Raw genomic sequence first — 26,116 nt, 5'->3', positions numbered from 1 at the left:
TGTGAGTCTGAGCCGCTCGGACAGGTGTGAGGTGGTGGTATCTCAGTGTCGTTTTGATCTGATGAGGAATGATGTCGGGCCTCACGTGTCTGTTGGCCACTTGTGTGTCGTTTTTGGAAAAAGCTTACGTACGTTCATATATACATATGTGTATATATGTGTGTTTAAAAATTGATATTCGTTTATTTAGAGAGCCCACGCACATTTACAAGCCGGGGGGGGGGGGAGGGAGGGAGGGAGGGAGGGATAGAGGGAGAGGGAGAGGGAGAGACTGAGGAAGGGAGAATCCCAAGCAGGCTCCACACTCACTGCAGAGCCTGATGTGGGGCTCGATCTCATGAAGCACGAGGTCGTGGCCTGAGCCAAAATCAAGAGTCAGACATTTAGCCTGCTGTGCCACCCATGCGCCCCAAGCTTTTACATGTTTGAAAATGATTTTAATGTTTGCCTCTGGGTACCTATTAGTAATGAATTACTCATGTAATTTATTCAAACGTATTGAAGGTGCTTACAACAACGATAAAAATTCGTTAACTGTCTTTGTATATACCCAAAGATTAAATAGGTTGAAACTTACAGGTGTTATATTTCACATTTCATATACATTATGCTTCCTGGTGTTTCTGAACTTAGTTACGTTGAATGTGTGGCTTGCTTCTGGGTCAGATTCTAGGGCCGGTCAGGAAAGGGGCTGCAGGGACGTCGGGGAGCACTTTGTTGGGTTAGCACACAGCTCGCCAAGCAGGGTCTATGGCTGTTTCCTCGGTAACCGGTCTCTCTTATTCACCTATTTCTGTTCTGACAGGTAAAATACACGAGAGTCTTAAGTGATTTTCCTGAGTTGTTTTATTTATTTATTTTTTATTATTATTTTTTTAATTTTTTAACGTTTATCTATTTTTGAGACAGAGAGAGACACAGCATGAACGGGGGAGGGGCAGAGAGAGAGGGAGACACAGAATCGGAAGCAAGCTCCAGGCTCTGAGCCATCAGCCCAGAGCCCGACACGGGCTCGAACTCGCGGACCGCGAGATCGTGACCTGAGCTGAAGTCAGACGCTTAACCGACTGAGCCACCCAGGCGCCCCTTCCTGAGTTGTTTTAGTACACGTTTCGTTCCGCAGGTCACTGCACCCAGGCTTGTTCAGGGTGCCGGGGGGTCACCCTTCGAATGAGACCAAGAGCCTGCTGGCCGAGCGGACGATGCAGGGGCGTGTCGGTCCTGTCAAGAGGAGAGCTGCTCTGTGGGCCCTGCCTGCAGCAGGGGTGGCGGGGGGTCTGGAGGGTCGTAGGCAGCAGTGGCATGTCAGCCTTAAAAGCAAAACAGCCGGTGGTTTCACTGGCAAAGTGAGTCTCGGGGGAACGAGGAACCGCCACGCAGGACACGCAAGCTGCGGGGAACACAGGGAAGGCCCGCTCTCTTAGGTTTTAGGGGGAGATCGGGGCGGGTCGTTTGGGGCGGCAGTGTGCCGGAGAGGAGGGGGAGTCAGGGTTTGGGGCGGTTTCTGGCTCCGGCAGGCAGTGGCCGGGGCGGTGTTGCCGGGGCAGGGGGGCGGGGGCACCGAGGCCTCCCGCGCCGAGGCTGGTCTCGCCGGCCGGCTGTGGCGCCCGAGCCCCCTCCAAGGCGCCCGGCTCCGTCTCGGGGGGGGGGGGGGCCTCCTGTGCCCGTCCCCACGGGCGCCATCTGATCGATGTTTCGCGCGGGGCCCGCCGTGGGCCGGTGGGGGCGGGGGGGGGGGGGGGGCGGCCGGGGCGGCCTCCGGCATCTGGCGCAGACGTGCGAGGCTTTCGGCGCCCAGGAGGCACCAAGCCGTGTCCAGAGGGCGACGGGGAGATGAGTCTGGGGCTCCGTCAGCAGACACCTGGTTCCCTCGGCGCCCTTTCTTGTTTCTTCGTTAATTTATTTCACTTCCGGCGTAGTTACCATACGGCGTTGTGTTGGTTTCAGGCCAGTTTGTGTTGTTTTTCTAACGAACATACACACAGTACAACGAACACCTCCGCACCCGTCACCCGGGGTCAGCGTTTACCGTGTTTACGTCACGCACTCGCGTGTTGGCCGCGCGGTTTCAGAGACGCTTCCAGGCGTCGCATCTCTTCACCTCTAGGTATTTCTGGACGCGTCTCCTGGAAAATTCTCCCGCGCACCCCCCGTGCCGTTACTGTGCCTCACGAGGCTGATCGCCATGCTGGCATCAAATAGTCCATATTGGCGTTTCCCCGGAATGTTTCAAATGACTTTCGTAGCGGTTTTCCTTTTTTCCTCCAAACCCGCACCCACCCATGGATTATGTATTGCGTTTAATTACGCTTTTAAGTCTCCTTAAGTTGCACCCACTCTGCCCCACCTCACGTTTGCTTACGATGACGTTGAGGTTTGGGGGAGATGAGGTCGGGTGTCTGTAGAACTCTGAATTTAGATGATTCACTTTATATGGGGAATTTTGATAGAATTTCAAACTTTGAGAAAAGTTCCAAGATTTGTACCGAACTCGGCGGGTGCCCACCAGCCTCACTCAGAGTCACCAGTTGCTAACGTCATAGCCCATTCGCTCTGTCGTGCTTGATCTCTCGTTATATACTTTCCTGAACCGTTTAATAACGACTCGTAGATACCTCAGGACTTGTGTATTTTTGAAGAACAAAAGCCTCGTCTTACGGAACCGGGATACGGTGCTCAGACTCAGGAAATGTCACTTCCGTCCAAAACTGTTGTCCGGCTCAGGGGTAACCTCTGGATTTGCCTGGATTTGCCTGTTCTCCCGATAATGTCCTCTGCAGCTTCCCCGCTGGTTATGAGGAGCCGTCGAGAGAGAGGACCGGGAATCTCAGCCCAGCCGCGGGCGGCCCCTCCCTCTGCACCTCCCGCCCCCTCACAACACCCCCCCCCCCCCCCCCCCACTGCCCACTCTCCCGGCAGCACCAGCACTTGGTGCTGCGGGAATTCCTGCCCCCACATCCGCCAGCCTCTGACTGGTTGGTTCCTGTTTCACCAGTGACGGGCACCCTGAGTTAGTCCGTGGCCCTGGGGGTGACGGCTGACAGGCTGACGGTCTCCCCAGTTGGTGCGCAGCATCCCCCGGTCCCCTATTGACTGGTGTCCCCCCCCCCCAGCACACAGACCCCTCCTTCAACCTTCCAGACAAGAACATACCCCCTCTTTGGCTCTGAAGGCGAGGACAATCACCTGGCCTGGTGGGTGGGCCCTGGTGGCCCCGTTGCAGCTCTGTCCCCCCTCTGCTCCTTTGTCACTCTGAACCTGGGTGCCTGTGCCCGAGTCTCCGTGAGCCTTGCTGCTCTGTCAGCATTTGGGGGGCGGGCAGAGTCAGTGGCAGTGTTTTCTCGTTTTTTCTTTTTTGAGAAAGGGGGCGCAAGTGAGCAAGAGAGAAGCGGGGCTCACCCAGTTCGGGACCCTAACTCACAAACCGCGAGATCATGACCTGAGCCAAAGTCAGACACAACCGACTGAGCCACCCAGGCACCTGATCATGTTTTCTTCTATCATAATTTGCTTTTATGTCCGTTATTTCAAAGCATTACCTATTCTGTCGTTTTTTTAAGGTTTTATTTTTTTCTGTCACACTGAGGTAAAAGCATTTGGCTTTTTACTTTTTCTGTTTTTAAAGCAGAGGTCTCTGGCTACTTTGTATTTCATTTTATTTTATTTTATTTTATTTTTTTATTTTTTTTATTTTTTTTATTTTTTTTTAATTTTTTTTTTTTTTAACGTTTATTTTTGAGACAGAGAGAGACAGAGCATGAACGGGGGAGGGTCAGAGAGAGGGAGACACAGAATCCGAAACAGGCTCCAGGCTCCGAGCTGTCAGCACAGAGCCCGACGCGGGGCTCGAACTCACGGACCGCGAGATCGTGACCTGAGCCGAAGTCGGCCGCTCAACCGACTGAGCCACCCAGGCGCCCCTTTATTTTATTTTTTTTAATTTTTTATAAGTTTTCTTTATTTTGAGAGAGGCAGAGTGGGGGCGGGGGGCAGAGAGAGAAGGAGACAGAGAATCCCAAGCAGACTCCATGCTTCCAGCACAGAGCCTGACTCAGGGCTTGAACCCACAAAATGTGAGATCGTGACCTCAGCCGAAACCAAGAGTCAAATGCTCAACCAACTGAGCCACCCAGGCGCCCCTGTTTTTCACGTTTTCATATTACGTTGTCATCAATGAAGATGGTCTGTACAAAGAAACCATTTTTGAAAGTTTGTTGAGACTTCCATCGTGACCTCTTCTGTTGTCAGTTTTTTAAAGTTTTGTATTTATTTGGAAAGAATGTGTATACTCCATTCGGTGAATTCTGTGTTTGTTAGGTTGAGACTATTCGTGGCGATTCAGACTTTCCCCTCCTGCTCTGCTGTGTGGCACGCCTATCCCTGCCCCAGACAGGCGGCCGGTACTTTCCCTTCCCGACTTCCTGGTGCAGCTTCCTGACGGGTGCTGGGAACCATCGCCCTCCTTCCTGTTAAGAAATACGCTTTGTTTTTGTAAGGTTATTTTTGTTTCTGTAATCTCTACACCCAACATGGGGCTCGAACTCACAACCCCAAGGTCAGGAGTCACTGGCTGTTCCTTACTGAGCCAGCCGGGCGCCCTGAGAAATGCACTTCTTGTGTTTGGCTTCTCTTGTATTTGCACACTCTGGCCAGATATCATCAAGGTGTCTTGATGAGCTGTAAGACTCCCTTGAAACTCCTGCCGTTTCACTTAGGTTTTGTTGAAGTAGATGCCGACTGAGAGGGGAGAGTGGCAGTCGCCCACTAACTTCTGGCCTACAAGGAGGCCTGGCGATCGCAGCCACCCCGGTGCCTCGTGATTGAGAGCTGGGACCCCGTGGGCATCCAGGCCACACCAGCTTACCCGCCGCCCGCACAGATGCCCAGCACAAAGGCGGAGGCCCGGCACCAGTCTCGCAGCGTGGACACTGGTCAGGAAATCTCTGGAGTGCTTTCTTACATCGGAAATGATTGTTTCCTTCTTTGTGGCTTTAATTATTCCCAAGGGAAATTCTGCCTTTTCAGTACAGGCAGATATTTTCTATTTGGGCTTTGGGTGTCAGGATATAGGAAAGTGTCAAAATACGGTTCATCTTAAATTGCATGGAGACCCTAAAACCTGTTAAAGTTCGGGAAGAAAATTAGAGATATGTGCAGATGTAGCGGCTGAGTGGGATAGTCGTTAGAAATGACAGGTGGCCTTGGTCAGATGCCACTTTGAAGGTGGACAGGTGGCGTGCCCCGGCCATTCCAGATGGTTCCGAAGTTAAACTCGTTCAGCAGAGTACTTCTTCCCTTTCAGGACGTGAACTAAATATAAACCCACTACAGCCCAGCAACAAAAGCAACACAATACAAAAACAAAGGATTCGAGCACCTTTTTCCAAAGAAGGTGAACAAATGGCCAGCAAGCGCATGAGAAGATGCTCGCCATCTCTGACCATCAGGGAAACGCGGGTCAAAACCACGTGCAAGTACCACTTCTCGCCGTCACGTGTGGCTGTTACAGACAAAATAGGTGCTCGCAGGAGGTGCAGAGTTGGAACTCGGGGCTGCTGGCGGGAATGTCAGATGGTGTGGCTGCCGTAGACAGTTGTCTGACGGCGTCTCAAGAAGGCAGCCCTAGAATTACCGCGCGATCCGGCAATCCCTCTTGGGGGTTATGCACCCGAGAGACTTAAAAGCAGGGACCCGGATGGACGCCTGTATGTCAGCGTTCACAGCAGCTCTGGTCTCAGAGGCCAGGATGTTGGAGGCGGGCCCGCTGCCTGGCAGCGTGCGTGCGGAGGGCGCTTGCTCAGCCGTAGCCAGAGAGAGCCGTAGGCAGAGAGGGTTGCCGCAGCACGGGCGCGGCTCGTCGCCGCTCTGAGTGACGTGAACCAGTCACAGGAGGACACACGCCCCCTGGGTCCACTTCTGTGTGGCCCCTGGAGCTGTTCCATTCGTAGGGACGGAAAGCGGGATGGTGGGCAGGGGCTGCGGGAGGACGAGAGTCATGTTTGACGGGGGACAGAGCGTCCGTGTGGAAAGATGAAAAGTGGTGGTGATCACGCGACACTGTGAAGGCAGTTCGTGCGCCGGATAAAACCGCATACAGCGGTTAAAACAAAATGTCACGTTATGTATTTTTTACTGTCACAAAACCTTTAAGCCTAGACTCAGCGGCATAAGAATGCTATGCTTAAAAAACTCGTGGAAATGTGTCCGTGCACAAACATGGAGAGAACAGAATACCGAGCTCCTGTGTTCCTGTGACTCTGCTTCAGGGCCAAGATCGCCTCGTCTGTACTCCTGTCCTGCCTCCCTTGCGGGACTATTTTATTTTAAAGCAGTTGCAGACCTAACATTTTAATTTAATTTTTCAATTTACATTCAAGTTAGTTAGCTTGTAGCGCAACCAGGATTTCAGGAGTAGGTTCCTTAGTGCCCCTTCCCCATTTAGCCCATCCCCCCTCCCACACCCCCTCCAGTAACCCTGTTTGTTCTCCATATTTAAGAGTCTCTTAACATTTTGTCCCCCTCCCTGTTTTTATATTATTTTTGTTTCCCTTCCCTTATGTTCATCTGCTTTGTCTCTTAAAGTCCTCATATGAGTGAAGTCCTATGATTTTTGTCTTTCTCTGACTAATTTCGCTTAGCATAATACTCTCTGGTTCCATCCACGTAGTTGCAGATGGCAAGATTTCCTTCTTTGTGATTGCCGTGTAATGCTCCATTGTATGTATACCACATCTTTAGCCATTCATCCCTCGATGGACATTTGCTCCTTGCTCTTTATTTCTTGAAGAGACGGAACACTTTGTCCATAGGACGTCTGCCTTCTGCGTTGTGCAGACCCACGATCCCGTTTCCCAGAGGCTGACAAAGATCTGGCTGTCTGCACTTGCCTTCTTTTGTGAGCTTGGGGTTGACCCTGTGCTCGGGACAGCCAGCCTGCCCAGCCACGAGAGCTGAGGCCTTGAAAAGTTCCTGGAGGCAGGACAGCGTGAGCAAGGGCCGTGCCGACGGTACCACGGGAGCCAGATTTTAGTCTTACGGGTGCGGAGGTAACCCCTGACCCCAGGCCTGCCCCGGAACACTTGCTGGTGTGTGTGGGGTAGGTCATGGGTACGGTGTCTGTGTGGGGTGATGGAAAGTTCTGGAGATGGATGGTAGTGATGGCTCTGAAACACTGATGTCCTTAATGCGGCTGATGGAACACTGACACTAAAGGGGTAAAGTGGTATATTATGCTACGACAGAAAATCTGTAAGTATGGCTGCTGCTTTTAAATAAAGAAGGCTTTATATTATATTCAGGCATCATGAGACTCTATTGGAAAGTTAAAATACATGTAAATGTAACGGAGAAGAATGTTTGAATCCTTTTTATCTTGTACACCCCCTTACGAGATGGGACATGAATTTGTAGATGACGCCTACATATCTTGAAGTAATTTAGCTCATAATTTCAACCTTCTTTGTTTAATTTTTTAAAGGTTTTTTTCATTGTAAGTACTCTCTCCGCCCCACCACGGGGCTCGAACTCACGACCCCGAGATCAAGAGCCGTGCACATTGCACCGACTGAGCCGGCCAAATGCTCCCCCCAACACACAACCTTTGTGTTGTGGAGATAGTTTCCGTGTCTGTAAATTCAGTGCATTAACGGTCATTTCTCAACTTCAGGAATTTGAGAGTGTGTTTTGCGGTAAAACTGGCAGAAGGCTCAAGTTGACCAGACCGGACTCCTTGGTGACGCGTCCCGCACAGGAGAGCCTACAGAGCAGCCCAGCCATGGACGTCAAGTGACCGGCACCGACCGCGAGTTCCCGGCAGTGGCGGCTGCCGCCCGGGGCCCCCAAGCGTCTGTGCAACCCAGGAGCCCCGGCGGTTTGACTCTAGGGGGACGCAGGTCAAGTTGATGGGCCTCCAGTGGGGACGTTAAAGCACGTTGTGTAAAGATGTTTGTCTAGAACAAAATACTTACTAGTCATTCGTGTCCTCTTAGACCATTTGGGGATGAAGACGTTGCCAATTGACAAGAAACTTCTCAATTACCTGCCTGATTCCATCATGTTTCTTAACATGATAACTTTGAAAATTACCATCCTTTGTAATTTCCTTAGTCTTAAAAGGTATATTGCTTTTTACTTATTTTATCTGCATTTTAAATGTGCCCGCTTAGCAACTGGAACAAGTTAAATTTTTCTTAATTAGAAGTAGTTTGGAAATTTCACTCTTTTGTTTCTCCCTCCCCTTGTACCGACTCCATTCACACAGGACCATGTTGTGAGATGTGGTCCATTTCCAGCCTTCCTGCTGGACATTTTCCAGACTCCCTTTGAAGCCATTTTTGTCCGTAAATGAAATATCGTCACAGTGGGTTACTTCACACCCTGATTTCCATATTGAGAGTCCCTACTTTCTGTGTAATAAACTCTAGTGTTTGGAACTGAGTTTTTCAAATGAGTGGCTTTATTTATCACAACAGGTAATAGCAGTAGACTTTCGTGCAGTACAAAGTCACCTTCAATAAATACTGTTAATTGGAGACGGTAAAAGTTTGTACACAAGAAAAGCGGGAAAATCAGACTAGACCATGTGTAGTCGAGATGCCGTACGTGAACTTCTTTATTTGTTACACTGTGGTCGTTAGATTTCATAGATCGTCTCGCTGGGACCATGTCTTTGTCCTTCCACAAATGCTGTGTAAACAAGCTGAATATTTTCTATCTGTGGAATCGTACAGAACTGCGTGTGCGGCCTGTACCCCCAGATGCCACGTCACGTAGGGCTGGGCTGAGGTACGACGTTTCAGCTGTAAATACATGGGAGACAGAACACGAGGACAGGGCATTGGAGGACGCTCTCAGGGACCCAGTGTCCAGTCGCTGCTGTCGAGGACACGAGGGCCAGGCCGGGAGGGCCTCGGGGGACGTCACAGCGCGGCCCGAGGTCTCTTCTGGGACCTTCCGGAGCTCCCTGCTTGCAGCACGGCCTCATCTTCTCCCTCACTTCCTTCAGTTGCGTTTCAGGAGCTTCTAGAACCGGATTTTTCCCCGCCCCCTGCCATCACGGCTCCTTGGCAGGCAGAGGTGTCACAGATGCCGGGGGTCCCCTGAGCACCAACAGCACCAGGGAGGCCGGGATCTCCCGGAGGCCCGGGCTCGCCTTGGGCCCCGTCTCGGCCGTCCTTGCTCACGCCGGGTACGCCCTGCGGTCCTGGAGATGAGTCGGAGCAGGAAGGTGAGTGTGGACGGTGGGAATGGACAGCCATTCCACCTGCCCCCCCACTTTGGTCTTAGAGCTTATTCCCCACTCTGGAAGGGCCCAGGGGAGGGGAGGGGGTGCGGGAAGGAGGTGAGGTGCCGCGAGAGGTGCGTGGAGGTCCGGGATCTGTCCCGGGGGTGGCGGCTCGGACTGGAGCTGAGCTCGGTCTGTGGTGAGCCAGGGGGGTGTGCGGAGTTGTCTGGTGAGCAAGGACGGAGGTGACCGGGCCCCCGAGCAGGTGGAGGCAGGGTGGCCGCTGCCTCGCGGGCAGCCCCAGGTGTGGGGGCCGGCGGGCCTCGGGCCCCCGGCCCCTAGGGCGTGGGTGCAGGTGAGACCAGGCCCGGAAAGCCGCCTGGGAAGCCCCCGTCTCTCCACAAAACGTGTATATTGATGTCAATTCAAACGTCCAGGATACACACGGGCCAGTGAAGGGATTGTGTTAGAATTCAGCTGAAATAGATGGCGGGTGGCCTGCACTAGATTGTCCTGAATGGGTTCTCGAGTAAGCTGTTCTACAAAGTGATCCAAACAGTTCCTGACCTTCTAAGAGAGTTTGCCAAGAGAGAACTCGTTCCTTTAGAAGGCCGTTCGTCGCCCAAGCACGCCCCGCGCAGAGTTGGAAGCAAAGCCGACAGCGGCCGGCACACGTACCTTGGAGCCCCTGGTCTCCGTCAGGCCCGTCCAGACCCGCGCCCGCCGAGCCTTTGTCTCCTCGGTCTCCCTGGGTCCCTGTGGGAAAGCAGCGGACGTGAGCCCCAGGTGCGCGACCCACCTTCTGACGCCCACTTTGCGGGCTTTTCCCCAAAGCGACACGCTCAGGAAAACAGCCCAAGCATCACAACCAGTCAAGGTGGTTGACGCTTGAATGCATCTCGGTTTGGGGACCAAGGGCACCGGCACGGGGCGGGGCAGGACTCCGGGCCGCCCGCAGGGAACCTCAGGGGTTCCATCGGTGCGGATGGACGGCACGGCGTCTGGGAGGGGGGGAGGAGGTGTGTGCGTCCGTCTCCGGGGCTCAGGTGGTTCGGGCGTGAGGATATGGGAAATGGCGCTGCTAACTTTGGAATACTTTACGCTTCACAGATGAAGAAAGGGATTTACAGATTTAAGTTTCCCTTGGAAGTATTTTTCTTAGGCTACTTTTCAGAAACAAAATTATTGGATCAGTAAGTTGGAATGGACTGGAATCGTGAGCGTGATCTCCCTCGTTTGGGCCGTGAGGCTCGCTGGCGGGGCCAGCCGGCCACGGTGGCGCAGCTTAGAGGTTGGAAATGGGGTGAGTGTTCGAGGCCGTTTTGGAAAAGGTTAGTGCCCGCCCACTCACACACGTGAGGCTCCCATCACGGGCACCGAGCACCCCGCCGCCAGCACAGGCCGGCCCCGGGGCCCGTGGGGGGCGCGTCTGTGACTTGAGCTGGTTCCTAAATTACATCTAGTGCATCGTCGACCTTTAAAAGGGAGCTCCGTACAGCTTTTGCCTTTTGCCACAGAAACGTTCACGTGTGTCGGTTTTTACGAAGGCACATCCTATGGTGTATAAAGGGGCTTCTGTGTGCTTCTCACGTTTGTCTGTCCTTCCCCCCAGATGTTCTGACGGTATTTGAGAAAAACATCACATTACAAAAACGTGGCAGTGCTCGTGGGAGAGAGAAGGAGTGCGGGGGCCACTCACCTCTGGGCCCAGGGTCTCCCAGCTCTCCGGTGGGACCACGATATCCAGGGGGCCCTCGCGCACCGGGGTGGCCGATGGAGCCGGGGGGCCCCGGGGGACCTGGGGGTCCGGCTGGACCAGGCCGGCCCGCGGATCCCGGCGCTAAAGGCTTCCTCAGGTGAGCTGCTAACTGGGCAATTTGTTCTTTTGAAAAACAAAGGGGCACACGTTTATTCAAAGCGGATTAGCGGAAGTGTTCTATGCCGCGGCTAACACGTCAGGGCTGCCCGCCTTCCAGAAGGAAGTTTCACAGATTGAAAGTGGCCCGAGCTTGGTGTCAGGGCACGAAACTCTAGTGCTGCCAGAGTACCGAGCAGTGAGTCAAGGCCCAGAAGGAGGCGCTCCCTTTGCGCGAGCTCCTTAAAAGCCCTGTGAATCAAAGTGGCCAAAAGATGCCACTTAGTTCGGAAGGGCTGAAAGGGCCCAGTCCCCGTCCCTCGTGACTGATTCTTTGAGCAGACGTTTAGAGCGCCTGGCCCGGTATGAAATCCCGGGGGAGGGAGCCCCCACCTGGTGCAGATGGACAGAGCGGACCCCCAAGGACCCCAGGCAGCTGGGCAGGGAAGGGGGTGGGAGGGCACTCACCGCTGAGCATCGCCCCACACAGCTCCCGGATGTGCTGCTCGCTGGCCTCTCGCCCCTGAAACGCACCCCGTAAGCTGGTCAGCGGACAGGGGGGCAGGCCGGCACCTCCAGGGGCACCCCGCCATCACTCTCGGGAAGGTGACCCCCGCCCCCGGACGCCGACCTCAACACAGGGAAAGAAGCACGTACCGGGACTCCGGGCTTCCCAGTGATGCCAGGCACGCCTTGGACGCCCTGGAAACCCACGGGGCCGGGCGGGCCTGGGACACCATCCACGCCGCTGGTGCCGTTGGGGCCCGGGATGCCCTTCGGGCCCAGCTCCCCTCGACTGCCGGACTAGGGGAGAACGGGACCAGTGCCCAGAAGCCCCGCCACGCACGCTCCTCCCTCTTGCCCCGCTTCTGGGCAGAGCCAGCTTCGCGACCTGCAGGCCTGTGTCTCCTCTGGGCTTTGCTGTCGGGACGGCTGCCAGCCACTTACCTCTCCTTTGGGACCGACGGGACCACCGGGACCCTGCGAGAGAGGAGCCGTTGCGTGTGCTGCTAGGCAGGCGGGCATTTGCTTCCAGAGAACCAGGCCAGCGTGTTACTGGTCAGGGATGGCCTCGAACAGCCGGGAAACTACAACTTGACCGCTTCAGGATATCTCGTAAGTACGTTTTTATCTCGCTGGGGTTGTGTTATGACCACTGATGTTTTTGTGACTTAGTTTTCCTAAAGGGTGTTTTCAGTAGCTGCTTTGTACTTTTTCTCACATGTGTTGACTTTGCTCCTGGCCGTTATTATCATTATAATAAATGACGCTAAGCTGACAGTCTGTCCCTAAGGTTCCCTTTCCCCAGCTGTGTCCTCCTCAGGAAGCTTCCTGGCTGCCTGTGAACAGGCACGTGGTCCCAACCAGACAGCAGATGGCCCAGGACCCATTCTGCCATGCCGCCGTCGGCGAGAGCAGACGCCTCTGGGCTCCGCAGCCGGCAGGAACTGCCACCCCCATCAGATTATCAGGGACGGGTTTCCAGGGTCCTGCTGGGTCAAGGTCATCCGGGAATCCCCCAAAATAAACCTCGAGTGCGCACGCACACACACATATACACACACACACACAGAGCCCTGACCACGTCCTGGCTACGGTCACAGGGCTGTGGGCTGTGCCAGAGACGAGGGTCCCCGGGGCCGGGTCGTTGCCATCTCCCCCAGACACCTCGACAGCCTTAGTCACCGAACTGAAACCCTGGCCACGGGGCAAAGACCCTCCCCCCGAAACCCCACGACCGTCGTGCCCCAGCCTCCAGGAAAAGGTCCACTTGTCCATGAGCTCAGTCAAGGATTTTACTCTAAACATAACTTGATTTTTAGCTCTGTGGAGGCAGAGTTTTCTGGAGTTTTATCTGAACCGTGCCCCAGTTCCCGCCGAAAGTCACCGGTGACGTGACTGCAGGCAGCATCACGTGGACAGGAGCCCACAGGACCCACAGGGACACATGGGCCCAGCCCCTGGCCTCCACGCGGCTTCCCCCACTCCCAGGACCAGCAGAGACTGGCCTCCCCCGGACGCGGCTCGTTCACACTCAGCTGTTAACACAAGTGAGGCCGACTAGGTCACACTCACCAGCTCTCCTTTGTCCCCAGGAAGGCCGTCAGAACCTGCAATGCCCTGGGAACGACACGCCCCAACGTTAAACCACGTTCTCAAGCCTCGGGAGCTGGTTCGCGAGACCCCGGGCCAGGGGGACGCAGGCTGACGTCCCTTATTGACCTGACACGAGGCTTTCTTGCCAAGCAGAATCCTCAACCAATATAAAAAGGACCTGGGGCCACCTGGAGGTCACAGGCCCAGCTCCCTAGCCTTTCCAGAGAGGACAAATTTTTGACCTACAAACAGGCCTGGAGCCCAGATGCCGCCCTTGACGAGCTCACATTCCCAGAAGGTCCGCAGGAACACCCCCTCCCCCGGGGGCCCCAGGAGCCGAGCCGGGGAGTTGGGCTGGGTGTCCAGAGCGGTCACCTCCACTCAGAGGGAGCAAGGAGAAGCCGGTCATGAAGACAGCGGGAGGGAGAGAGGAGCTCCAGCCTGCATCGACGGGACCAGCGGGCACCCACTCACCTGGTCTCCCTTCGGGCCTGCGGCTCCTCCGGGGCCCTGGCAGAGAGAAGGCTCGGCCTTAGAGGAAGCCCAGGGCCCCCGGGGGGGTGGAGCCCAGGGGCCCGGGCGCGTCCCCCAAGTGTCTCAGGGACGCCAGAGCATCGCAGCACGCGGGGTGCCGTGGGTGTTTAATGGGCCTCTTTGGGTTGGGTGTTGCTTGTACCACCAGTGACCGTGCGGGCAGCTGGCACCTGTAACCCTCGGGTGGCGTCCCGAGTGGGACCGGACGTGTCTGGGGAGGTGCAGGCTGGGGTCGCCCCGAGAACAGAGAACATTAAAACAACAATTGTCCGTCTGCTCAAACAGAAGCAGGAGCCAGAGCTGCCCTGGGAGGGGATGGAGGAGGCCGGGGTGGGCAAGGTGGGGGGGGAAGGCGAGGACCCTCTGTGAGCACAGCCCCCCGGCCCCCCCCCCTCCCCGCAGAGGCCCCGGCCCCTGGGGTTTCCCGCCTCCCTGGAGGCTAACGAAGGGCCGCTTTCTCGGCCAGTGGTTTCTGTGGCCCCCGCCCTGCCCGCCTCCCCGGAATGAAGCGAGGTCTGGACGGCAGCTCCTGGGCCTTCCCGTCTGCAGGGGTGATGGCAGAGGCAAGCGCGGCCTTGGCAGGGCCTGGGGCACGCGTCCAAGTGGGGCCTGGTCCTGCCCCGCCGGGCGCCTGGGCGCTCTGGCCCGACCGTCCCGGGACCACAGGGACCCACACTGAACCCACCGTCACAAGACCGCTAGGAAAGTTAGAAGCAGTGACGGTTAACAGCAGTTGTGGTTTTCACGCTTGTCTTAAAGCAACGTAACCCTTTGTCCGACCCTCAGCTGAAACCCGACGGGCCCCCACGGAGCCAGGAGCACCGGCCGGGCCACCGGCAGCATGTGGTCCTCCCCCGTGGGTCCCAGGGACTGTGAGCAAGGGCGGGGCGGGGTAGGGCACCCCCTGCTGGGACAGCCACTTACCCGGTCACCCGTGACACCTCGGAGGCCCTGGGGGCCCGGCAGGCCGGGGTCTCCTGTGTCGCCCTTCCGGCCCTGCAGACAAGGACCCAGCTCGTCAGCACCCACAAAGGAGCCCAGCGGGGACCCCTCCCCTGCTCAGCTGGCCCCTCTGGGCGTAAACCCCGCCCCAGGTCTCACCCACCTGGAAGCCTCGGACGCCAGGGGCTCCAGGAGGGCCTTGCGGGCCCAGAGCCCCCTAAAAGACAAAAGGAAGGTGTGGGTCCAGCTCGCCTGCCCCCAGGGACGCCGGGCAGACACGGGAGCTGGCCACTCGCCGGGGACAGAGATGGGGGGCGGCTGGGGGTTGTGGGGGTGAGGCATGCCCTCAGACCCCACGTGCCCGTCAGCCCTGGGAGCCAGGCACCCACACCCACGGCTGCCTGGGGCCCTGTGGCCAGTGTCCCCACGATCCCATCTATACACCTACTCGGACGTGAGGGGTGGGAAGCCCCCACTGCACCTCACGGAGCCTGCGACGGGCGCCGTGACTTCCTCCCTCGGCAAGGATGGGACGGCTGGGCCTGGCCCTCGGTGTCTTTCGGCTTTCGCGGGCTCAGCTCACCGACGTGTCCCAGATGCCTCCCCAGCCCGCACGGCGACATGGAGGTGCCTCCCTGCCCTTCCCCCGCCTTGCCAGGCTACACCCGCCTCACTCACCGCCGAGCCCCTGTGGCCAGCCTCACCGCGCTCCCCAGGCACGCCAACGTCTCCCTGCACGAGGTCAGGGGGAGGGGGACAGGGGTCAGCAGGGTCCGTGGACTTAGGGCGGGGGGGGGGGGGGGGGGGAGGGGGAGGGGGGACACTTACCGGGATGCCAGGCTCTCCCGAGGGTCCGGCCTCACCCAGCTCCCCGGCTCGGCCCTGCACGAGAGGGAGCCCCCCGAGTGTGCGCTCGTCCCTCCCTCCGGGGCCCGGACACCACCCCCACCCCCACCCCCAGCAAGACGGAGAAGCCACGTACCAGTTCTCCCTTCTCGCCCTTGGACCCTGCTCGTCCGGGGAGGCCCTGCGCACGTCAGAGGTCCGGGCTGTGAGCCCGTGGCAGAGCACCCCCAAAGCGGGGCTCCCCCTGCACAAACTCCCACTCGGGGACACGCAGGAGAAGACCCCCGTCCCCGAGCCCCCACCGGCGTAGCCCCGGCACCACCGAGGGAAGCCCACACGCTCACCGGCAGCCCGTTGGGACCCTTCTCTCCTGGGGCACCGTTGCGACCGGCCTCTCCCTGCGGGAGGTCAGGGGACAGGGTGCTGAGGCCCGGGAGGCCCAACCCCCGCAGACCCCTTCTCCCCTGTAGGCCAGATACCAACCTTCTCGCCATCGAGTCCGGGCACGCCGTCCCGCCCGTCCTTGCCCGGCATACCCTGGGGATGGGGGGTGGCATGAGGCCTGGGGCGCGGCGCGTGTCCCGTCACCCCACCCTCCCTCCCCAGGCCGGTGTGTCAGTCCCTGCGGGGGGGGGGGGGGGGGGGCGGAAGACGCCGCCCTCCACGTCTGCCCGGGGTTTTCACCACGCCCACAGCCAAGTTCTGTTGCGGCCCGTTTTGCAGATGAGAAGACAGAGGCTTGGGGGCTGGGATGTGGGCCTTCCCGATCCCACGCTCTGGACTGATGTGGGAACAGAGAGCACGGCCCAGTGTTGGGAAACCAGCAGGAGGGCAAGCTTTCAGAGGAGGCCCCCAGGGGCCTGTCCTCGTCCGCGTGGGTGGGGGCTGGGAGGGGCTGAGCAGGGGACCGGGCGGTGCGGGTGCCCCAGGACCCTCAGAATGCCCCACACCTGTGCCCACCGGTCTACCCAGCCCACCCTTCTGTCCCCTGCGGCAGACGCTCTGCCTCCTCCGCACGGTCGGGGCTGTCCGGAACACGTGGCCCGGTGCCCTGCTCAGCCACTGGTAGGAGGCTCCGGACGGCGACAGCAGCGTTCGGCCAAGTGAGGGCCACACGCCGGCCGCGGACAGCCCCAGGCGGCTGAAGAAGGGTTCTCCCGGGGGGGGAGACACTTGCAGAAGACGGGAGGCCAGCAGGGGCAGCAGGGGCCTGCTCTGTGCAGGGACACCAGGGACACCGGCCGTTGTCTGACACCGCGGCAGCCGCGGGCACTCACCGGCTCTCCGCCCGGCCCGGCCACTCCAGGGGCTCCTTTGGGACCAGGTCTGCCCTAAAAGACACATAAGCCACTGCATTTGGGACCTTGAGGAAGAGGAATGCTCCCCCCCCAGACTGTGTCCCTGGTCCCCAGGCAGGCTCAGGCCAGGAGCCCTGCACGCGCCCCGTGCCCATGACTCCCGGGCACCAGGGGCTGTGCTCAGGGCTGGGGGATGCCCAACCACGGGCGGAAGGGCTTGTGGACTCGGGACCTGTCTCAGCATCACGCGGCCACCTCCCGGGCCTCTGGCCACGGGACTCAGTCGGGGGGACGACGAGGTTGAAGGCGTCCGCAGGCAGACGCCAGCTTGGGGCTGTCCCCTCGTTGCTCGATCATCTCTCAGCTTTACTCACGGTTGCTCGCTCAACCTGAGAGTCATTTTCTCTGTTATTCCATTTCACAGTTGGGCAACGGCGCAGGGCCCAGGGCCTCTGGCGGGATGAGTGTAGCGGCCGGAATGCGCCCCCAGGAGTCTGGTCCTACAGCCTCCGCCCCGCTGCTCCCGGCACGGCACGAGCTCGTCAGAGCCACCAGAACTGCCGGTGACCCAGCTGCTGGCCAGGGGCCACCCCACCCTCCCTCCCCAGGGGTCGGCGTGTCTGGAGGAAGGACCCAGAAAATCAAGGTCACTTTACTTACAAGGTCACCCTTGGGGCCACGGAACCCGTCTGGGCCCCTCTCGCCTCTGTCACCCTAAAATGACGGGGGGTGGAGGTATGGAAACAAAAAGTCAACTGCAGAAGGTGGGAGGGCTGGATGGAGGGTCACAGGGGCCAGAGGGACGTTGACCACACCTCACACACGTCCAGAGGGAAGAACACCAAAGTCCCAGCGAGAACAGGCCCTCGCGGTGAACTCAACCCCCCCAGGTGTACCCACTCCTGCCCCCAGGTGTGCCCACTGGCACCTGCCCAGGTGTGCCCAGGGGTGCGTGCCCACAAAAGGATTCTGCTCCCGGAAGGGCCAGCCTGGCGCAGCCCAGGGGACTGAGGGAGGCGTCTGAGTGAGGAAGAGGAAGGGTACAGAGAGCCCAGGCCTGCGGGGGGTCACCCTCCACCCCCAGACACACACATACCACTTTCCCAGGGGCTCCTGGGATCCCCAGCGGCCCTCGGAATCCGATGGGACCCTGTAAGGAGGCGGGGGGCCATCTGGGGCCTCTCATCTGGAGCCTGGCCAGCATCCCTTGGAGGACGTGGCTCCAGCCAGAGAGACCCTGCCTCCAGCACCCCCAACAGACACCCCCTCCCCAGTCAGCTGCCCAGGGGTCCCAAACCGTCCCCCACCCCCCTTTTCCAAGGCCTCCACTCCGCTCGCCTAGGGCCCCTCTCCACCTGATGCGGGGCTGACTTACCCGATCCCCGGGGGGCCCGGCCGGCCCCGGCAGACCTCGAAGTCCCCGAGGCCCCTGTAAGAGGAAAGCTGGAAAGGCAGGGCCTGGGCCAGCAGCACCCCCAGGACCGCACGCCCCCCGGGAGCCACGGAGGGCCCTAGGGTCTTCCCTAGAAGCACCTGACCTCGGGCCAGGCCCTGGAGGGGGCAGGACCACAATTCCTAGGATCTGCAGCCTGGCAGAGGCAGGACCCTGGCCCGGTCCCTCTTACGAGTGTCGGTGGACCGTCCCCTGCAGTCCTAAGCAGTCGAGGGGCTCTGGCCCCACATCCCCACCCACGTCTGGCCCCTTCCCCCGCTCACCTGCAGCCCTACAGTGCCTGGGATGCCAGCCGGCCCGGGGGGCCCAGGATCACCCTGCAATGGAGATGAGGTGCCGTGAGCTGGGTCAGGCCTGAGCCCTCCCAGCACCTGTCCAAGCCCACTGGTCCCCCCAGATGAGCCCGTGCAGCGGGGGCCGTGGCCCTGTTCACAGCTGAGCCTCTGAGGTTGGGGGCTTCTGGCCTTCCTCTGGAGGGCAAGGTCCCCGTGGCTTCTGCTCCTGCAAGGCCCCCAGCCTTTCCCAGACGCCTCTGCCTGGCTGGCGTGGGCACGTCTACTGCCCGAGCGGCGACCTCACCGTGCCGGACATGTACCCAGCCTCACCTGGTGCCTGTGGGTAAGGGCAAACCAAAATCTTCCGCGGCCAGGGGCCACGGGGGGTGGGGGGGTGGCAGGGGCCTCCAGGAGACCTCTCCGGCCACCAGCGGGGCCGCCTGAGCTCAGGGAACTTCCACGTGAGACCAGGCAGGTGGGGGGTTCGTCCAGGGACCCTGCCCCAAAGCACTTGGCTCCGACTGGCCGGGCCCCACAGAGGAGGCGTGCATAGCACGCCCCAGAGGGGGCCGGCACCCCCTCCCTGACCCACCGCCAGCGGGGCCCTGGCCCCCCCCACCAGGCGCCCCTCCCTCCCTCCCCCCTCCGCCCGGGCCGACGGCCCTGCCGCGGCCCATATTCACCTTCTCGCCATCCTTGCCGACCTCTCCTTGCTCCCCTTTGTAGCCGGTGGGCCCCTGAAAGCCAGTGGGGGCGAGGAGTCACAGCCCACCCCCAGCAGCCCTGAACAGAGGCCCGCGTGGCCGCCAGATCAGGTGGGGAAACTGAGGTCCGGTCAAGAGGGGGCAAGGCCGGGCCAGGGAAGGGAGTTGGTGGCCTGACGCCAGCTTCCCTGGCTGCAGCTGTCGCCATGCCGCCCGGTCCCGGGGGCCACACCGGTGCCCAGCCCGTTAACAGTGCTGAACAGGGGGGTGGGGACAGAGCAAGGCCCCCAGGCTGGGTCGGAGGCCAGCTCTCCCTTCTTCCTGGAACAACCAGGGCGGGCTTTCTGGAAGCCCGCCTCCCCCCGAGTCCCCTCCGGACCTTGAGGCTCGGGTCTGAGTCACCCTGTGGCCGCCGCTCACCTTGAACCCTGGCATTCCTGGGGGCCCGGGAGGGCCTGGGGGGCAGATGGCCGGGCACTGTTGGAAAGCAGAGTGGTCAGAGCGGGACCTGCCTCTCAGGTCAACACCCAGGGGCCCTGAGATGGGCCATTCCAGACTAGTGAAGGGACCTCAGGCCACACCAGGGCCTCCCGGGGAGCCCGGACGGGCCCTCGCTCAGTGTGGCTGCCCGGGGTGGGGTGGGGGGTGCAGAAAGGCCCTGCCCGGAGCAGGATGGCGGCTGCCTGGCCCCTCGCGGGCTCGCGCTGGGAGCCAAGCTCCCCTTTCTCCGTACTCAGCGCAGCGGCTTCACAAAGGGGCCCTCATCCCGTGTTCCCGCAGCAAACCTCGGGCCGGGGCTCCTGTCAGTGCACAAATGCTCTCTAGGAACGGACAGGCGTCCTGCAGACACGGATGGGGCACTCCGCGCCCAGGGCACCGTAACGCCAAGGGATGGCGCTGGGTTTCCTAGATCATTCCGCAGCTCATCTCTGCCCCTGCCTGGCCCATCGCCAGGGGCCCAGCCATCCTCCCGATTCTGGAAGGTTCTGGAAGGTCCCTAAACCCTCCCTCTGGGACATGCCCTGGTCAAACACTCCGGACACAGGGGTGGAGCCAAGGGCGCCGGCAGCGGGCAGGTCACATCCTTCAGGAGCACCGGACGCCGACCCCTCCGCGCACACAGCGGAGAAGGACCTGGGGCCGCCCCAGACGCGGTCTTTGTTTTCACGGGAGCGACAAAGCTCACAGGTAAGAGTGAGTCCCAGACGCTAGTCCAGAGCCTTCTCTGCTGGGGAAACCCTCTGTGCCACCCGTTGTAGCCGACACCCGCCGAGTGTGGCTGAGCGGTCAGCGCCCGGCTGCGCCAGGCTACAATTGGATTCTGTTTCACTTCGATTCACATTCACGCTCCTGTGAGCAGGGGGTGGGGGTGGGGGTGGGGGTGGGGGTGGGGGTGAGGGGACCCGGGGGCAGGAGCGCGAGAGGGAGCAGCTCATAGCCAGTGGGCAGAGTTGGCGTGGCGAGGCCGCGCCCAGAGCTGGTGCCACCCACGCGGACCCGGGGGGTAGGGAACGAGCCACGGGGTCCCCGAGGCAGTGGGCTGGGCTCGTGCCCCCTCCCCCCAAGACGGGCAACCTTCACAAATGGCTGTAAGTGCCTACCTGCAGGTCAGTGGCGCCTTCAGGGAGGACCCCTGGGTGACCCTGGGACACAAAGACAGCTGACTTGGATGCTGCCGTCCCCCGCCCTCCCTGTCACCCACCACTCCGGACTCAGTCCCTTCATCCCTCATGTGGCCAGTGCTGGGCATTAACAAGGACAGAAACCACCTGTCCTGAGCCACTGGGCCTGAGCCCTGCCTGTCCCCAGGTCAGCCGACCCGGCTGCCACTTTGGCCCCGGACTCCGCCCGTGTCTGAAAAGGGGATAGGAGTCCACGTGGGTGAGGCTGGGGGCCCCGGGGACAGGAGAGCCACGTCATCGCTGCCTGGCACTACCCCAGCGAAGCCCTGGGGTCCCCTGCCTGGTACTTACAGGGGGTCCAGGAGGTCCCGGGGGGCCAGGGAGGCCCGGTAGTCCAGAGGGTCCCTGGGGGGTGGGTTATGACATTCGGTGAGGGTGACCAGCGGTCTCCCTCCCTGTGCCCTCACGGGGACGTTGCCACCTGCCCGCCTCCCCCAGCCTGGCCTGTGCATGTGCCCACAGAGCATCTCAAGGCCTAGCCTGTCCTTGTCCCTGAATGTCACTTGGGGTTTCCATCAAGGGCCATGAGAAAGGAAATGGGGGAGGAGGAGGGTGGAAGAGGTGAGGGGAAGAGGGAGGGAAGGGAAGGGAAGGAGCAGAGGTGGGAGGAAGCCCTGGGGGTTGAATTGGGGGTGTCCCGGTGGGCAGGGCCCTTGCTCTGAGCAGGGGGGGAGGGTCAGGGCCAGCCACTCACCGGGGGGCCCCGGAGGCCAGCTCCACCAGGGATGCCGCTCACTCCTGCCTCTCCCTGGGGGGGGTGAGGACGTGAGAAACAGGGGTCTGCACCCACAGACCCACACAGGGCTCGTCTGCCCCCTCTGGAGGGACAGGAAGTCTGGTGGGGGGCGGCTGGCCCCAGCCCCGGTTTGGGACCTGGCAGCCCGCCTGGCCCGGAGTGTGGTGGGCGTGCTTGGGTGGGGCCGCGAGGGTGGTCAGTACTCACCGGGGGTCCGGGGAGGCCTTTGCCCTGCAGTGACAAGCACGGGGTCAGAAGGCGCTGGGGACAGCCCACTCCCCTACCCCCGTCCCCCACCCCCGAGACAGGCGGGCTGTACGAGGGGGACTCCCAGACTCCTGGGGCAGGGGGCCCTCCCTGGGGGAGAGAGGACACAGCCCAGATGGTGTCCCAGGACCCCGGCCCAGGCTGGCTCGGCCCCGGAGGGACAGCAGGCAAGAGGGCTGGACGCTGCCTCTCAGGGCTCCCGAGGGCACCCCGCCCCGGTCAGACCCTCTCGCTCCTCAAAGTCCCACTGAGAGGGGGAAATGACACTCACCCCCAGCCCGGGGGGCCCCGGGGGGCCCAGACTTCCCTGCAGAAGGAAAGAGGGTCAGGAGTGAGCTGAGCCCAGGCGCCCAGGACTCTGTGAGCCAACCTGTCCCACCCGCCCCCCCCTCTGAAGTGGGAGCTCTCCGTTTTACAGAAGATCGAGGCCCCGGGGGGACCTCTGAGGCCCAGCGGCCCGGACAGGTCTTTGCCAATAATCCCGCTGAGGAAAATCCATCCAGACTGTTGGAAACGACGCAGGAAGCAGCCAAGAGCAGGCAGGACACGCCCCCAGGAAGGCCCGGTGCTAGGGCTGACCCGAGCCACACAGAAGGGCCCTGTGCCCATCTCTCCAAGAAGCCTTCCAGGTAGCCCCCTCCCCCAAAGGTCACGAGAGCTTTGGCCCCTGCCCTTTCTGCAGCTCCCCTGTACCCCGAAGACGCAGGCCTGGCCCGGGGGGCCCCCGACAAGAGACTCCCTACAGAAACCCGGAGACAGCCGCCCTGGCGCGTAAGGCCGGTCGCCCCTGCCGGGTCTGAACGCTAGGACGGCTGCAAGCAGGGGCCCGTGTGTCGTCCCCCTGAGCCCATCTGCCCTTCTGTGGCCTCCACCTCACCGCACACGCGGTAGGACGTCCCAGCTGCCCTCAGGGCCACCAGCCTTGTGGACAGTGCTCAGCACTGGGGGTGGGGTGGGGACCTCACTCCCAAGCGGAACCCATTCAACTCGGGGCAGGCACTGACCCGTTCTCCAGGTGCGCCCTTGGGGCCCGGTGGTCCGTCCTGTCCTGTCAGACCCTGGGGAGAGAGGCAGGGGAGGGGGGGCTGGAGGGGTCACGCTGGGAGGACGGCCCGCCTCCCCCCAGAGGGCACTCTCCTAACTAAAATGGGTCCGGACACTGGGAAGAACCTTGCATGCGGCCCCTTCCTCTCCCAGGGCCTCTGGGGGAGGTGAGGAGCTGATAAGCCCAGCAGGTGGGAGAAATCCCTTCTCAGAGCCCTGCCGCGGCCCCCAGCGTCCTGGGGCCAAGGCCTCGAGCCCCGAGGACAAACGCAGCCAGCCTGGGGCTCAGAGGGGCCCAGGTAGCCAGAGAAACGAGAGCTAGGAGCATTTTCACCCCTGCCGGGAGCTGGCTGCGTCCTCTGCCTGGGCTGAGGGGTCTGGGATGCAGGCCAAGGGACCCCCGCTGGGGGACATCCGGAGACTCTTGGGACCGAGCAGGCCCAGCGCAGGCCCAGCCCCAGCGGGAGAGCTGCAATTAAACTTGACTCCTGGGATACAACCCCTCCAGTCCCGGCTCAGGGGAGGAGAAGGGAGGGGGCTCACGAGAGGGGGCTCTCGGGAGGGGAAGGGGGGAGGGGGAGGAAGGGGCGGGCACACTCACGTCCACGCCGGGCAGTCCTGGGAGTCCAGCCTCCCCTGGTTTCCCTGGCTTCCCTGGGGCCCCTTTTGGTCCCTGGAGGGAGGAGGGGGAGGGCAGAGGCGTGAGGGCAGGTCCAGCCCAGAGCCTTGGCCTTCACCAATAAGGCTTGTGTTTTCCAGCTGTGGCACCGCCCAGCAATTAGAGATTGGCTCTTCTCCACCGGAGGCCCAGCTGCCGGCTTTCCTGCGGACCCCCACCCAGCTGGGCCCGGCGCCCACCCTCACTGGCCCCAGCTGGCCGCCCTCTCCAGCCGCCTCCCCCCGCTTAGTCACCTCTGTAGGAAGTTCACCTGGATGCTTCGTCAGCCGCCCGGGCTAAGGGCCTGTGCGTCCCTCTGTGGGACCCCCGGTGTGCCCTAGAACCCTCAATTCCTGGGCCTGAACAGCTCTGTGAAAGCCCAGGGCCCCCTCGCCGGCTGTAGCCACCTGGCCTGGCTGGCACCGGCCCAAAGACCGTCTCAAAGCCAGCCGCCACCCAGGGACACGCTGAATCCCACACGCTCCCCTCCCGCCCCCTTCCCGCCTCTGAGGCCTCCTGCCTGGCGGGCAACCCAGGGCCCAGTGTGGTGGGAAGGGGACGTCCTGACCCCTCGGTTCTAGGTCCACCCCTCCCCTCGCCGTAGCTGGACACTCACCGGGGACCCTGGCAGACCCGGAGGCCCAACTTCTCCCTGTAGAGGGGAAGACACCCACATGTGACCAAGGGTCCCCTGAAGATCCCGGCCCAGGGGAGCAGAGACCCAAGAGGCGACACGGGACCCCCCTCCCACAGGCGACCTCATCCACATCTAAGGGGCCCCCTCCTCTCTGGGGCCAGGCACAGGGACATACCCCCACCCCTCCACCAGCCTGAGAAGCCTCGGAAGGTGGGCCACAGCCCCTCAGACTTGCAGAGGCCCAGGGGGAACGCCACCCCCGTGACCACTAGGCCTGAGACCCTTGGCGTGAGGCTTCCAGGCTTTTAAGTGGAACCCTCCCCAGAAGGAACGGCATGACTCCCGTCAGCCTGGGGCTCCTGGGGGGCCAGGCGCCCAGCCCCAGCGGGAGGGGTGTGGGGGCCCTGGGTCCAGGGCCCAATGTGGCCACCATGACCCGCCCTGCCCCCACCCTGCGGGGCTGTCGCCGAGCACCCTGCGGGTCGAGATCAACCAGGGTTGGTGTGGATATGAGACTCAGGGCCATCTAGGGCCTTGGGGGCCCAGAGAGAGACTGAGGACTGGTCAAGGGGGGCTCTCGCGGGTGAGGAGGTCCTGGGGCAGGTCTCTGCTTTACATGGAGGTGGCTGGATCGGGGGGGGGGGGGTTCACCCAAGACGGTCCTGGGGGAGGCTGGCCGCGGGATTTCAGCTGCTTGGATTGGGCCACACTTGACCTGGGGCACCCCTGGACACAGCATCTCTGGGGCAGAGCCAGCTCCAGAGCCCCCCAAAGCTGGCTCCAGCCCAAGACCCTCAGGGGACAGCCCTGCACCTCCACCCCCAGGGCCTCAGGACACAGGAGCAAGGGCCCCTGGGGACCTGGAGACACGCACATCAGTGCCCACATTCCCAGGCCAAAGACTACCGTGCACCCCCCACCTGCTCTGGGGATGGGATCCCTGCGGGCTGAACCCTGAACAGGAACAAGGACCGTCTTTGTCCCTTTTCACACCCCACACCCCGCTTCGCCCCAGCCCCGACGAGTGGGACTTAGTTTTGTCTCCATCAGGTCTAGAGGCTCAGGGAGGCTGCAGCCAGACTAGAACCCCACGGAGCCCTCCCCGCCCGCAAACTCACATCAATGCCGTCCTTGCCCGGTTTCCCAGGTGGCCCTTGGGGGCCCGGGGGGCCTTGGGGTCCCACTTTCTGAAACGGAGAAGTGTCATCATGCAGTTGACCCCTCCCACCCTCTCCCGCGGGTCAGCCCAACAGAGCGTCCCCTGTTCCTGGGTCGGGAACGGCACCGGGGGCCTGGCCCCGGCCCCCCCCCCCCCAGGCCTGCCTCAGAGATCCCCCAAAGCCCGGGGCTGGCAGCGTCTGCTGCCTGGATCCTCCAGGAGGGGCTGCACCGCAGGGAGCCTCGGGGAACAAAGGCGACATTGTGCCCGTCTGGTGGCAGCAGCAGCCGACCAGGCCAGGCGAGGACAGGGCGACTCCTGGGCTCATCCACGAAGGGTCGCACCATCCACGAGGGCTCCGTGGGGCGACCAGTCTCCGTGCTCCACGGCGAGGTGGGCGATGGGCCTCGAGGCTGCGCAGGCGGTCCCCAAGCGTCCCGGGTTCCGGGCTCACTCACTGGCCCAGGGTGGCCGGGGAGGGGGCAGGTCGGTCCCCCGGCTGTGCTGCTCGACGCCCCGTCTCGGAGCCCCCGGACTCCCACCCTGGCCGCCGCTCTCCGGCCCGTGCTCACCTGCGCCTCGGTCACGGTCGCGGCCAGGAGCTGCCCGAGCAGGAGCAGGGCCAGGGTGGGGGCTCCGGCCATGGCTGCACTCGCGCTCTGAGCAGCGGCAGCGCCGGCGGCCTGGGCTCGGGGCGGACGGCGGG

At 61.3% G+C, this 26,116-nt stretch overlaps 2 protein-coding genes across 6 annotated transcripts in view; one reads left to right on the top strand and one right to left on the bottom strand.

Annotated features, from left to right (window-relative positions):
* TCFL5 (transcription factor like 5) overlaps window positions 1-8,436 on the top strand; it is a 16,581-nt gene extending 8,145 nt beyond the window's left edge. For 4 of the 5 annotated variants that reach the window (XM_060621872.2, XM_060621863.2, XM_060621857.3 and 1 more), the window contains exon 6: window positions 7,667-8,436. In XM_060621872.2, coding sequence (XP_060477855.1) covers window positions 7,667-7,789 — 123 coding nt within the window. In that variant the 3' untranslated portion in view covers window positions 7,790-8,436. The other variant, XM_060621883.1, reaches the window with a different exon arrangement.
* On the bottom strand, window positions 8,434-26,116 carry COL9A3 (collagen type IX alpha 3 chain). Its single transcript, XM_060621841.2, has 32 exons — window positions 25,983-26,116; window positions 25,370-25,438; window positions 24,231-24,266; window positions 23,558-23,629; window positions 22,917-22,970; window positions 22,184-22,219; window positions 21,853-21,876; window positions 21,604-21,657; window positions 21,201-21,254; window positions 20,829-20,870; window positions 19,648-19,704; window positions 19,207-19,260; window positions 18,512-18,565; window positions 18,171-18,224; window positions 17,892-17,945; window positions 17,456-17,509; window positions 16,775-16,828; window positions 15,981-16,034; window positions 15,842-15,895; window positions 15,634-15,678; window positions 15,480-15,533; window positions 15,330-15,383; window positions 14,815-14,868; window positions 14,634-14,705; window positions 13,650-13,685; window positions 13,155-13,199; window positions 12,027-12,059; window positions 11,736-11,882; window positions 11,547-11,601; window positions 10,923-11,105; window positions 9,902-9,979; window positions 8,434-9,202 (listed from the first exon to the last, which is right to left on the bottom strand). The coding sequence occupies exons 1-32, from the start codon at window positions 26,052-26,054 to the stop codon at window positions 9,012-9,014; spliced, it is 2,049 nt and encodes a 682-aa protein (XP_060477824.1). The 5' UTR covers window positions 26,055-26,116; the 3' UTR covers window positions 8,434-9,011.

The sequence above is a fragment of the Panthera onca genome, chromosome A3, assembly GCF_046562875.1.
Source record: "Panthera onca isolate mPanOnc1 chromosome A3, mPanOnc1 haplotype 2, whole genome shotgun sequence".
Lineage (NCBI taxonomy): Eukaryota > Metazoa > Chordata > Mammalia > Carnivora > Felidae > Panthera > Panthera onca.
This window is presented reverse-complemented; position numbering and strand designations above follow the sequence as displayed.

Bases quoted from the DNA above. Each gene is read 5' to 3' on its own strand.
- COL9A3 (XM_060621841.2), bottom strand. From the start codon at position 26,054: ATGGCCGGAGCCCCCACCCTGGCCCTGCTCCTGCTCGGGCAGCTCCTG. The intron at 17,510-17,891 runs GTATGTGTGTGT...CCGTCATTTTAG, and splicing joins CAGGAGCCCCTGGGAAAGTG to GGTGACAGAGGCGAGAGGGG. The intron at 15,384-15,479 runs GTAAGTGTCCCC...GACCTCGTGCAG, and splicing joins CGGGAGAGCCTGGCATCCCG to GGAGACGTTGGCGTGCCTGG.